The sequence below is a fragment of the Sitophilus oryzae genome, unplaced genomic scaffold (genome assembly GCF_002938485.1).
Source record: "Sitophilus oryzae breed Bouriz unplaced genomic scaffold, Soryzae_2.0 scaffold_236_pilon_pilon, whole genome shotgun sequence".
NCBI classification, from domain to species: Eukaryota; Metazoa; Arthropoda; class Insecta; order Coleoptera; family Curculionidae; genus Sitophilus; species Sitophilus oryzae.
In genome coordinates this window covers 65,590-80,110 of record NW_022146792.1, presented here as the reverse complement: position 1 = coordinate 80,110, position 14,521 = coordinate 65,590, and the positions used below count along the sequence as shown (strand labels likewise).

Below are 14,521 nucleotides of genomic sequence, written 5' to 3'. Positions count from 1 at the left end.
TTATCTCTTATTTGGATTATCATGGTCATAAAGTTATTTATTAACGATTCACTTATAGATATGTACCTATTTAATTCGTTAGGATTGCCGTCGAATTCAGGCAAACAATTTAAATATTCAGCTTTGAAAGTTTGTGTCATCTTGCTTATATTGAATTTAAATTTCTTTGTAAAATTTCGTTAATTGGTTGAGAGTCAGTTGAAGGTTTGTTAAAACTTAATTTTTCAAGTACCCCAGAAAGTTCTTCCATAAATTGTACTTACAGTAAGATGAGAGCGATTCTGAGCATCCTTTTCTATGAAGAAATTCACCAGGTCTGCAATGTAGTCTTCGCTGATGGTTCCTTCGCAAATTTGGACAATGTTGTTCCAAACTTCGATGTTCTGCTCGAGCGAATTGTGTATTGGTCCAATACGAGGTCGGTTTCTTGATTTTTGAAGAGCCGTCAGTACACTTTCCACTTTTCGCGAACAACTGTCTAGGATCTGTTCACAGTCAATCGTTAAAACGAAAATTCACGTTCGATACGGGAATTCTGTGTATCCTACCGACTGCGCCAAATAACTCTCGAACACTCAGAAATGCTTTTTAAAAAATTTATTTATTTATAAAAAAATTTTAGTATGTATGCTATGATGGTTGACAATCAACTGCCTAATTAAAATGAATTAGAATAAAAAGTAAAAGTATATGTCAGCTTAATTGTCTTGGTGGGAACGGCTGTCTCTCTTCTTCTTATTGAAGGATAGGAATCTTCTGATATATTTCACGTGTTTAGTTCCTACCCGGAAGCCGGGGGTTCAAATCCCGCTGGGGTTATTTTATTTTATTTTTTAATTTTGTATTTTGTTTTGATTTTATTTGATTTAAAAAAAAAAAAAAAATCAAATATTTTCCGGTCATCTCAGCCTCATCTCACCAATTGTTGTTTTAATATGCAAATGTGAACGTGTGTGATTGACTTTTATTGTATTTGTAAGTTACGACGACCTTTTATTATTATTTGTTATTTATTTGGGCCACTCTTTCTTATTAGGGTTCAGGTTGGATGTCAGAAGAGTTGAAACACGTGTCACTGTTTAATTTAGTATAAAAAGTTGAGACCGAGACTTTGAGTCTTTTTTATACTTTTTTTTTAATTTAAAAACCAGGTCTCTTTGAGAAGAATGGACGCTCTTTAAATTTCTCTAACTGTAATTCTAACCAGACACTGCCGATTTAATGAATACCTTCACGAAATGAATCTAAGTGACTCACCACTATGCAGAGGATATAAAAAGAAAGCTAAGATAAGACAAGACAGTGCAACATTCAGCATGCCCTTGTTATCAAACAGAGAGTCCATTTCGAGCAAAGAATAGCCTACTGAGTTGGCCAATTTACCTACTGTAACAGCTAAGTCTACTAGTCATCTTCTTTTCAAAATTAAGTTTTTTTGCCGGTTACATGGTCACTCCCAATAGAGAATGTACAAGGAGTACATTAAGGCCTGAGTTGACTAACTCGCCTTCAAAAAAAGATTAGATCAGATCAGAACTCTCTCTCAAGCTTGTTATGTAACGTCTATGGGAAAAGGCCCTCTAAATGAATAATGAATGTCGATAGCCCCTCACTTTACTGGTCGTTAAATTTATATCAAGGTAGGGTTGCCAAAATAAAAAATAGAGGACGAGAGGGTAAAAAAGCGCCACAGTTGAAACATTTTTTTTAAACTGTGTCCAAATGTGGTGTCCCAAACCTTATAAAAGCGTTGGCGCGGATGATGGTCCTTCTATTTTCAAAATATTTATACTCAAAATTTGGTAAATGAAACAAAATATTTTCTATAAAACTTTTTGATTTCAAAAAACAGCAAGTAAACATAAAAGCAAACATGTTTATCGCATCCGCAAATAGCCTTTTAAATATTTCTCTTTTCTGTGGACGAGTGGGGAGTAGCGAAAGACATTGTTTTCAGATTAACAATTTTAATTGTAAAAAGAAGACTTTTTCACGCCGTGGCAGAAATGAGGAATACAATTAAAAAGAAGAATGTTGTGCTGTCCTCCGGCATGGAGGATCGTTGGCAACCCTACATCAAGATGTCGAAGCATTTTGAAGAATTGTTCTCCAAACATTGAGGGCAGCAGATGAATCGTGGCATTATCGCAGTAACAAGGTATATCGACATTCATTTAGAGCCCTTTTTTCAGACGTCTAGGAAAATAATTCTAGTAACGTAAGATGTATTAAGTTATCATTGTTTAGATTGAGAGGATTCTTAGATGGTGCCAACAGCTTTATAACCTTTAGGAGTTTTTTGGTTTGGTTTGTTTTTCTCAAGTACAACTCCATGTGAACCTATTACCAATTGTAGATTTCTTTATCGTAAATAGTAGCTCTCTAGTATAACGATTTTTATTTACCTCAAAGGTATCGGAAACATTCCCAAATAGCAGAATAACTGACGAAACTGATAACCAAAGAAAATTCTTCTGTATAATTCTTTTTTCCGTGAATTTTCGGATATTTTAATAGTTATTCAGCTATTTGAGAACTGCCATTCTTGGGTTATAAATAATATAACTAATTCTAATTTGTTTATGTATTTAGATACCTCTGGAGTTAGAAATTAATTGACCTGACAGAGAACAAAGCTGCCAGGACAAAGTTGGAATATATTTAATTATAAAAATGGATGGAAAACGAAAGGATGAAAAAACTGCGTACCATAATTGAAATACAAAAGTTTAATTTACAAAAGGACTAGAAAAGCTTTTGCTCCGTGAGGAAACACGTGACCAGAATTCCGTGACATTTTCTTATATATAAAGAAAGCTCTAAAAAGTTTCCACGAAACCTCCTCTCTTTGGTTAATTAAAACGGGTGGACTTTTATCGATTAAGTCAACAGTATGTTAGGGTTATGTAACACGATTGTGTTTGGCCTTGTAATTTATTTGGAAAGTCCACAAATAGTTTTATGACATAAGTAATGGCTATGTTTACTATAGTTAATTTTAGACACTTCCTAAGTTGGTAGGCCATTGACCATGATATGGCCGAGGACTGCGGTTCGGATTCCGCGTAAACAAAGTAGGTCCCGTCCAATTTAGCCATTGCAGCAGAAAGGAGACATTAACTTGAACCTCACACAAACCCTGAGCTTGTGGTTGTGGGGGTAGATGACATTAAAGAATCAGCAACCCGTATAATTTCTACAGCAAGTAAGCATGCATAATAATTTTACAGTAAGTAAGCCGTAATAAGTAGCAATTGACAGCACAAATAAACTGCGAATAGCTAAAATGCTTTTTTAGCTATTCATAGCCACGAGGGGCAATTCTCTGCTATTTAAAAGAACGATAGCAAAGCAACAGACCATCCCTTCAACGCTTTAGGTCGAAAATCGCATAACACCATAAGATTAACATGGACGGTCTTGGATTTCCCGCTGTATGCACAGAATGGAATGGTATTTTTTTTAAATGTCAAAGTTGACATCTAATTTTTCTGTAACTAAACTCCAAACAAGGTCATTCTGTAACTTGATATAACAAAGTTTTATATAGTGTGTTCCAGTGTGTTCTAGATTTAAGATATGACAGCATTGGACATTTTTTTAAAAATGACAACTCTATGTCTTTTATAACTATTGTAACGTTTTTAGTTCGTTACATGTATTTTTTTATATATGATTTATATGATGTATGTCTGGCGTATCGTCATCGGATTCCGTATCGTTCAGGGCCTCAGATACTGGTCAAACGTTGGCGTGATTTTTGCGTTCTCTAGTCCGCAACCGTGTTATCGTTTCACTGTTCCGTGGAGGCGCGCGCTGTCAAGATCGCTTCTGTCAACTCTCTGTGCTGTGGACTCACTTTTTGCTTTTAACGCTCTGTAGCCTAACCTAACCATCCCGGCTTTTTAGAAATGGTGATTATCTTGCTGTATAATCTGAATCAGCTGCTATTTCAAAGCAACAGGTAAAGATGAAATATTATCCTTTTTAGATTCGATATTATTACTGCATATTTTTAGGGGTAGGGAAGTTTTTGATGTCCCAACTTAACTTGCATTTGTATTTTGCTGGCACGTTGGCGTCCCTTTTCTTTTGTCCTCCAGAATGTCACATGGAAGAAAGGACAGGTTCTTTATTATTTAGTGAGCCCTCGGAAGTAATTCGAGGTAGGTTCATTTTGTTTATTAGACCTTGTTTGATTTTAAACAAGAGTTTCGTATTTTTAGGGTTCAAGGTACGGGTAGTGTTCCCGTGTACCGTTATCTTATGGACGGACTGTGGTGTCCAAGGTTATGGTCCAGGTTACGGACATTATCCAAGGTCCTAGTAGTGTTCCAAGGTACGGGTAATGTCCCCATATTGCCACAGTATGGATACAGCGTAAGCCCCATGCTGCTTCGCTCCCATTTCTAAGCCTAGTCAGTAGCTACGGCTGTATTGATTCATGGTGTCCTCATTCTGGCCCCTTTTGTTGTTTTGGCCAACAGGATCGCCGACAGACAGTACAGAGATACGAGCCCACCTCACGCTGCTACTCTTTGAAACAGGATTTCCTCAAGAACAGCTAAGTGTAGATTTAGGTTCTGGCTTTCAGTCGATTAGTTGTCTTAATTTTAATACATTTTAAATAATATTCTTATATTATAAAAAAAAAAAAATTTAATATTTAAAATAAGTAGTTTTTATATTCCAGTTCATTTACATGTCTTGTAATGGTATTACTTTTATAGATAGAGCCAGCTTAGGCTGCACTATTTTTAACAGATGAATAACCAAACATAGATTCTAGAATCTACAGGTTGCAACATCTTCGATTTAACATCATATAAAATATACATAAACATCAAAAGTGGATTTACATTTTATATATTCTCTTAAACTTAACATGTCTTGTATTTTATCATAGTTGTTTTCATAGATATTTAGTACAACCTAACACCATTATTTTTTTTGACATATAACCACTATAGTAATTATTAGAATTCTACAATGTCATGTATCAAAGAACATCATGAAATATAGTCATTAGTTTTAAGTAAATATACAATCGTGTTTTCTTTCTCTGTACATGCCTGGCGCCCAATATCATATTTTTGTTTATTGTTATTGATTAGTTTTCTCTTTAGTGAAATACCTTATCCATGACTGCTTTCCGATGAAAAGCTGCTGTTCGCAGTGGTATGGAAAATAAAAACGCTACACTATTCTTCAATTATATATCTAGTTATTACAATTCCGGAAAGAGCCGTACGAGCTGTTACTTTTTCGATATGATATCAAAATTCTTTTCTCACATAAAAGCTTCATTCAGAACCTCACTTTAGGCGAAGTCCTAATATTCAGCTTCTCAATAAACTTCTAATTTCTAACCAAAATTTTTATTGATTGAGATCAAAGGTCAAAAATGACATTTCTCCCCAAATTTTGTAGCGAAGTCGTAGGCTTTGAAACAGTTGAATGTCGATATTGTTGATTTCGGCCTAGAGAAGACATTGCTTGTCAAGATAGTTAGAATGAGATTTAAATATCATTTTTTAAATATTAATCTCCTGATTACATTAAAATTAGCCGAACAAACTCCTATACGGCTAATTGTCCTACTAATTTATTCCAGAAAATGTGTCGCACTTTGTCAAACTAAATAAAAAAGGACGTAAGAGGGTTCAAAGAAATTGTTTAAAAAATTGACTTTTTAAAAAATGTTAATAATTATTTATGTAATTGAAGTAACGATAATAGTCATTATATCAGCTTTATTTATAACTTTAATTATTTTATCAGCAGCGACTCATTCGTATATCCATAGAGATAAGTTAAGGAAGACCACGCGAAAAAACATCATCATGCACTATCACTCGCTTGAGTGGTCGAACATAGAAACGTGAAAACGTTGTGATCGGCAGATTTAGATTGTTTCTTAGGATATAATTTTTATATTCCCATTTAAAGTTCGTTCTTAACCCTTGACCTGCCTGGGTCATATTTTAAACTGACCTATGGCAACGATATATTTATTCATTAATATTTAATTGCAAATGAATGGCCAAAACTAGATTAAACCCAGCCTCTGCTCAGATGTTTTAATAAAGCAACAAATAACATATTGTTTATTTTTAAGTAGAAAATTCAGCGTAAGTGAAGTTTTCATTGGTGCGGGTGATGCGTTGCATCCCTTCAAAATATTGTAATGCTTTTTATTTTAAAAAATTTGGCACTGAGATCTCCTATAAGAACAAATTAAAATTTCTTTTCAATAAATTTATCAAATAATTAAATTCACTTCAATTATTTAATGTGTATAATGGTCGAGATTTATTAGATAACGCTAAGATCTCTACGCTAAACGCTAAAAATATCTCATTGTTGACATTGACAGATGACATATGACGTTGACAGTGCGTATTATAGTGCCCGTTGACGTAAGACGTGACGCAACAAACTCTTCCTGATGGGGAATTTATTCCAAGTGAAAGATTCACCTTGCATGGAGTTTAGTTACAGAAGAATTAGATTTTTTAACAATTTAAAAAGTACATAATAAAGAATTTTCTTTTTCCAAAAAATTAGACGACAAAAGCAAGTTAAACTCATATAGGCTTCAAGATTATTCATTCCAGTTCAGCCAATTAAGTTGTTTGTCAAAAAACGTTATTAAATTCCATTATGTCACATTTATAAAAAGATCAATCTTTTTAATTAAGGTCAGTTATTCAGGCATAATAAAAAACGTTTATCGTTAAATTGTTCGTACATTTTATACGCTTTATTAACATTATTCGGTAATTTATGTATGTTTCGCGCTGTTTGTGGATTGAACTGGATCTATTTGCAGACTGCCGGTATGAAATGGTACTAAATTGTAGCCTTTTGATATATGCAATTGTCCGTTATATCTTTTAGTTAGTAAATTATACACGTGCAATTTATTTATTTAATGATGTAAATGTTTAATTGGGAATTTGATAAAAAACTATTGAATCAATTTATTTGATGTTTTAAAAATAAAAAAAAAAAAAAAAAAATATTTCAGTTTTTTTTCTGCAATTAACTATAGGTGGTGGACAATGTGTAATTGTCAAACAAAAAATAAAAACAAAGGTATCATTAATACATTCTTTTCTGTTTGAATATGCGAGAAATGTATTTAGAATCGACAACCCTGGAATCTCACAGTGTCGCCGACAAAGCAAATCGATAACGCAAGCCAAATTTAACAGCAAGTGAGTAAAAGTGAAAAAAAATCCTCCTACACTAACAAAACTTTAGTTATCTCTTTAACACTAATACTGCATTACCGAGAATTTTATTATGGACCGATTTTAATTATCTCTGGATCCTGGATCCATCTCCGCCCAGAAGAACTATTAAAATATAAGAAAAATATACTGAAAATACATTTTTAAATAAATTAGGCAGGAATTCGGGTCATTGTCCGCAATTGACAGATCACGTCACGCATACTTATAGCTTATTTGTAATAATTGATGTCTACCAGAAGAAAAAGCAATAGAGTTTAATACACCATATCTACATAGAGACTTGGAAGTTTTCGATAAAGTACGCCTATCTCACATTATAAACATATTGAAAGAGAACAAAGTGCCTGATAATATTGTGAAAATCATCAGAAAGCTAAATGTCGATAACACAACTCAAGGGAAAGCAGGTAATAATTAGACAAGGAGACAGCCTTAGTCCCTTCTTATTCAATCTTTTAATGGACATCATCGTAGAAAAGGTGACCTCGATGAATATTGGTTATCGAATGGGACACAACACAGTTAGCATGGTGTGTTACGCTGATGATGCAGCCATTATCGCGGAGACAGAGGACGATATGCAGAGATAGCTTCATAAATTCTATCGAGTAAGCCGAGTATTAAATATGATTATCTCCAAGGAAAAAACTGGGTCGCTTAACTTTCTCTAAAGAGTCGGTAAGATGCAAACCGGTAGTAGAAAACAAAAATTGGTTGAGCAAGCATCACAGTTCAGATACCTAGGAATAGATATGTCGCACTGCCATTATCCAGAGAAGCCAGATAAATAGAGCAACGACCATGTCAGGATGTCTGAGACAAATAGTGTAGACAAAAAGATGGTCTTAAAATAAACTTAATAGCATTAAAACAAAATGTAATCTGAGAGACATGTCAAATATTTAAAAAATCTCAAAATATAAGACAAGGTATTCTCGATAATGATCAGAGTATGAATTATACTTAATTGTTCATATAAAGATAAAGGAATACAAATACATTTACGTCCAAAAGTCTACAGCTAACGTTAACGTAATTAAAGATAATAACACGAGAGTGTAAATTGTGCAACACTTAAGATTTAAACTGATGACGTGAAGAAAATGAATATAAAAAATAGACTAGTATTTTATCGAGAGCTCTATGAATTTATTAAGTCATAAAAAGCTTGGAAAATAAAACAATTGGAAAAAACTGCGGTAAATTATTGCAATTTTGAATATCGTATTTTTTAATACAGAATATGTAAAAAGTGTGGCGTAAGATCAATTTAAATTTCCCCCAAAAAACATCTCATAACTCTGTGGTTTATTGTTTTCGACATGTTCATCGTAACTTGCCAAAAAATATTGGCATGTAAATTTTTACGAATTTTTTAGGTAACATATATTTACTTACCAAGTTTCTGTGTTTTGGAAGTGTTATAAAGGGTGTTTCTTATAAGAATGCACACTAGATTTCAAACCATGTAATAAAAGATAATATAATTAAATTAGAGAAAAGTTATGAAATCTAAAAAATAGTTACTTTTTCTAGATTTCTTTTTTTTTCTAAAATTAATTCCGAAGATATTTTAGGAAAAAACGAACCTTCCCGATTTCTTCTTACTTTTTCTATTTTTATTTAAAAAAATACTGTGATTTGATTCTGTATCCTGCAATATCTCCTGACATTTTTAAGTCGATATGTCCTATGTTAATTTAACTCCTACAATGTAACATAAAATAAAAACTAATGTTAATTATTTCATCTCTTTTGTCAAATAAACATAGCAATGCATTGTATTGAAACAAAAAAATGCAAAATATAACATAAAAATTATAAAAACAAACACTTATTTTCTTCCCCTGATAAGTTAGTTTATTAAATTGTAATTAGATTGCAGGCTCCAAGTCGATATTACTGTCTGTAGCAAAGCGCAATTTTCCCTAATTTAATCATTATCTTTGTATCACTTCTGGTATACGAGATCCCTGTGTGCCTGTAGTAAGAAATTATGCTAGCACGTGTATATTTCATACCCTTTTTTCAACGAGTCTTTTTGTTTTAATTACTTCAACAGGCTAATAAGAGTCTTATGTATATGGAATGTAAGGTATTACAATCTACAAGAGGGGGCATGATACTATTTACCGTTGTTATCGTCAATGCATTCTTTTTAGTCTAAAGGCATTCAGCTGAGAGCAAATGAGCGTCGCGTCGCGTTTGCGTCGCGTCCGTCCCATTGAACTCGAACCCCGACGGTCAGCGGACGCTAGCGCAAACCAAACGCGACGCTGTCTACCTAAACGGTCTAATTTAAGTCTTTGGTTAAGTGAATTGATTCCATTTCGACACGCGGACGCGACGCGAGGCTCTCAGCCTGAATGTACCTTTTTAAAGCCTCATTCAGAATCTCTTTCGAAATTAGTGGAATAAATTAGTCGCTCAATTGGCGTGCAGAAGTGTGATCCCATAATTTGAATGGAAACGACAAAATTAGTAGTCATTTTCAATTAGTAAAAAAAAGCAGCTAACCAATTAATCCTTCCTTAATAATTTTGTTATTCTTAAAAATCTGCGAGTAATGTCATTTTGCCTTTAACGTATCCTTTTGAAGACAGGAGAAATTGTATAGATATGAAAAGCTTATAGTTTTATAAGCAATTTAGTTGTACCAGCGACTTCGTACGCGTCGAATTCACCTATTTGTAGTGATGATAAAGCAAAGAGAGAATTTCCATTAACATACAACTGATAAAATTTTTCACATTTATGTCAGTATGAGAAAAAATAAGGATATTATATAATTCTGGTAATATTTGAGGGTTAGTTTCATCTCGTTGAATTTGACTTTTGAAAATCCGTTTGCCAAAAATAAATCTTTTACGTCAAACAGTTTAAGCAGAATCGTGGTTAAAAAATTACCCAACTTTTTGGAACACCCTGTATGATTTTTAAAAAAATTCAAAATATAAAAAAAACCAAATAAATTATGCTTGTCCAAGCGTCTTCCTGAAAGACTAACTGTTTTTTAAATAACAAATATTGTAATATTTGGAGGGGCAAGCCACCCTCTTGATTTGAGATTCGAGAAACCCCTCCTTATCCGAACCTCTACACCCCACAGTCAGTCCGTTTGCCAAAAATCAGCTTTAAACGTCAAGCAGTTAAAAAGCAGAATCGTGATTACTCAATGGTCATATTTTATGAAACACCCTGTATAAATTTATAAAAATCTTAAAATATCTAAAACAACAAATAAAATATTAAAAATAAACGTGTTTAAGAGTTTTCCGAAAACTCACCGGTTTTAACTAAAAATATTTTAATATTTGAGAATAGTTTCACCCCCTTAATTCGAGTTTCGAAAAGCCCTTCTTATCGAACTACACCTAAAGTCAATCTGTTTTTCCAAAAAAAAAAAAAGCTTTTTACGTCCAAGCGCTTTAAAAGCAGGATCGTGATTAATCAATGACCAGATTTTCGAAACACTCTGTATACATTTTTAAAAATCTTTAAATATGTAAAACAAAATAAAATATATACGTGTTTAAGCGTTTTCGGAAACGACCGTTTTTTAAATAAAAATATTGTAATATATTTGGTGGTGGTTTCACCCTCTTGGAACTAGAATTTCGAAAAATCCTTCTTATCCGAACCTCTACACCCTAGAATCAACCTGTATGCCAAAACTGAGCTTCTTACGTTGAGTGGTTTGAGCAGGATCGTGATTAATCAGTATGTCCAGTCACTTAAGGATTTTTATATTAGCAGAGATAACACATAATCATATTAGTATAGATTATTAGGCTTTTCTCTATGGATACAACCTGACCACCGCAAGCTGTTGCTAGGCTATTCTATTAATTTCAATTGTATTTTTTTAGACATTGTGAATGATCGTATAGAAATTTTTAAGTATAAAGTGTAATTGAATCCTAGACATTTATTCCCATATAATTTCTGATGACGCTTCAGTTCACAATTTTAAAAAATCTTACGCTTTGAAAATGCAAACCCCAAACCATAAATACGAATTTATTTCATCCTTCAAAGAAATATCGAGATATATTATATCTTTACCACATTCAAATGTCAGACGCATATCAAATTGCATATTAAACGCTTTCACGGTGGACTTTTTTGTGTGGAAGCTCAGCATCTACGGAAAATTATTTTGGGGAATTGTGTGCACTAGAATTTTCAAGGAAAATCTTCGCGACTGTAAATTTGACGCGACCGCTGGGAAATTCAGTTATAATTAAATTTTGCCCGATGTTATTTTCCAGCTCTTTAGTAAAAGGTTATAAATGCTTGAAATACAATTTGGTTAGAGTGCTGACATATTTACTTGCTGAACGATATGGTATTGGTTTGGTATTGGCTTCGTCCGTCAATCAATGTTTTAGATGACACGGTTTTACAGAGAGGGTTAGTTCGTCTCCGCTATCAGGCGTACCAAATTTTATGACACCGTCTTGGTGCACTCGATGAATTTTTTAGATTTTAAAGCACGGCATCAATTTAATCATCTTTGTGTCTATTCCTGTTTGAGAGATTTCTGTAGTGTGCATTTTAATATGGGACACCATATATGGGAGTACATTAAAAAAGAAGCTTTTAAATTCGAGGACCTTTTATATTTTCTTCTAGATTTGAACAGAACAAAAATTTTCAATGCAGCAATCAGAAAAATCTCTACAAGATAAAGATCTGTAGAGTTTACTTAACAGCTTGAAGCAAATTTATCTATCCTCGGGGCTTTATCAAGTGGGCTGCCGCTTCCCTACATAAAAGTAGGCCCTTTTGACGTCACTGTCTCGACCGACAATTTTGCATTTATCAAGTGTGGCGCTGGCGGCGGGCAGGCAAAAATGCCGCCGCTGGCAGCTCCAAAACATTTTACAGCTGTTCCGCCCACGCAGACTTAGGGTGGGGGGAATTTTGGCGCTTCCTCCCCCACCACCCCGTCAAGGTCAAGGGGCGTGCGCGCTCGATATCGCTTGATCGCGATGCTGGCCGTAATCTAGCCGCGTTGCCAAATCGTTTTTAAAATAACAAAGAGGCACAAAAGAAAAAGTTCCTTTATTTGACAAGAGAAAGAAAATGTCTATTTTTTCAATTTTCATGTATCGCAATTGTATAGGGTGTCCTAAATTCGAACCTCATTACTGGAAACAAGAAAACAAACGAGGTTGGTTAAATAGAGACAAAGCATCATCAGCAGATGATTAGGACCAAGATGAGAAAAATGATTAAAACTAGTTTTAATCATTTTTGTCATTTAAATCATAATTTTTCTCTATCTCTATAAAAGTGCCATTTTCTTATATCAATGTTCGAAACAGCCATCGTAAGAAGTGCCTTCCTACCAATTTATAAATTTTATATTTTATTTCTATAAAAAATCATACAATATTCAAAATTGCAACATATAAAAAGTATACTCCTTTCAATTTTACTGCTGCCAGAGAAAATAAGCAAGAACATGTCTACACTTGAAACATAAATGTTGTAGAACTTGGTGTAATATACTGCAAGGAAAGGGCGAACTTTTATATTTCTGTTCTTGAGTGCTGGTTTTAAGATGCTTGGGTGGAAATACGCCTTTGAATTTTAAACTTACATTTATTACATAGAACAGCAACAGCATAAACTGCGGATAACTTCTATTTTATTTAAGCAAAAATATTTTGCTTCCTTATTTTCTTTGCTTGCTATACTTATTATGAAAATTCATTAAAAATTCTACCCCTTCATTGATCCTACTACATGATCACCTACTAAGATTTTTTTATACAGGGTGAGTTTTAAATAGGTGCAATTTTTTTCTGGTTGGTATAGATCTCGATAAAAGAAACATAGTTTCTCTTTACCTCGATAAAAGAAACAGTTTATCATTAAAAATTCTACCCCTTCATTGATCCTACTACATGATCACCTACTAAGATTTTTTTTTATACAGGGTGAGTTTTAAATAGGTGCAATTTTTTTCAGGTTGGTATAGATCTCGATAAAAGAAACATAGTTTCTCTTTACCTCGATAAAAGAAACAGTTTATCTACTACCTATTTTGCCATATTATCAAGATAGTATGTCTTATAACAGAAAAAAATAAAAATAAATTCAGATAATTTCGCGAAAAAGCGCATAGACCTATATCTAAAATCGAAATACACTACCTCCAAAAATATTTGCACTTATTTAAGACTCATCCTATATAAATAAAATCAGGTAAGTGCATAATAATAATTTTTAATCAATCTCTAGTGTATTAATAAGTAGATAATAATTTGCAATTAAAGTTCAATGCTTTTAGTACCTTTGCTATAACTTATGAATAAAAATTACTGTTTTTTGCTTTAGATAGACATAGATATTCCGTGGATAATCATAGATTATTAGACTAGATACTTTTCAATAACCTAAAATTATATCAGAACAAAGTAATAATAAAATGTAGACATGGAAGACTAAACCAATAGATTAAAAAAAAGGGGATTACAACTCAAATAAAAATAAATTATGTATAGAAAATCGAAACATATAAAGAATACCTTACTGAATTCATTACTGAGAATAAACAGCACGGATTTCCATTACAAAAATCATTTATTTTTTCAAGTAAGACTTTTATTTTGACAACTGCTAACCTGCTTTTTTAAATATTCTCCCAGAGATAATTCTTTACTTTATTACCGCAATTACAATAAAGTAATGTTGGTGTTATATCTGATTAAATAAATTGGACGAAATCCAAGAAAACAATTTGAGAAAAAATGCAGTCCACAATTCTTTTTAAAATTAGATTTTAAATTTATCTTTTTATAATCAACTCAAAATACATGAGGAAAAAATTCGCTTTTCCCAAATATCTTCGAAAGTAATAAGATTTTTTCCCTAATATCTTTATTCATCTTCTGGGTTTCTAGATCAATGTAGTGCGGATTCTTATTGGGACACCGCATATAACTGAATTTTTTGAATTTGTTGTTTAAACAAACTAGAAAAATATAATAAGTAAATATAAAATAAAGAACACGACTACACAATATACTAAAAGCATCAAATACAAAACAATACTTACACAAAATAAAAGTAATAGAATTCTGAAAATAATAACAACCCGAATTTATCAAAAAAGGAACAGCTTTATTTAGAAAATTGCTATTATGGTTGGTTTAAAATGTTTGCCCCATGTTTTTTTATATTTATTACCATCATAGATATGTCCATTTATACAGTCGCCGTTTTTTTCGTTTAAATTTAGTTCTCTTTTT

At 32.7% G+C, this 14,521-nt stretch overlaps 1 protein-coding gene across 1 annotated transcript in view; it reads right to left on the bottom strand.

The window, feature by feature from the left end:
* The window catches only part of LOC115884395 (nesprin-1-like), a gene marked incomplete at its 3' end in the record, with an annotated part of 19,624 nt that extends 18,279 nt beyond the window's left edge, over positions 1 to 1,345 (bottom strand). The window contains exon 1 of the mRNA XM_030902953.1: positions 1,258 to 1,345. Within this exon, the coding sequence (XP_030758813.1) occupies positions 1,258 to 1,345 (88 nt within the window). The remainder of the gene's footprint in view (positions 1 to 1,257) is intronic.
* Between the last annotated feature and the right edge of the window lie 13,176 nt (positions 1,346 to 14,521).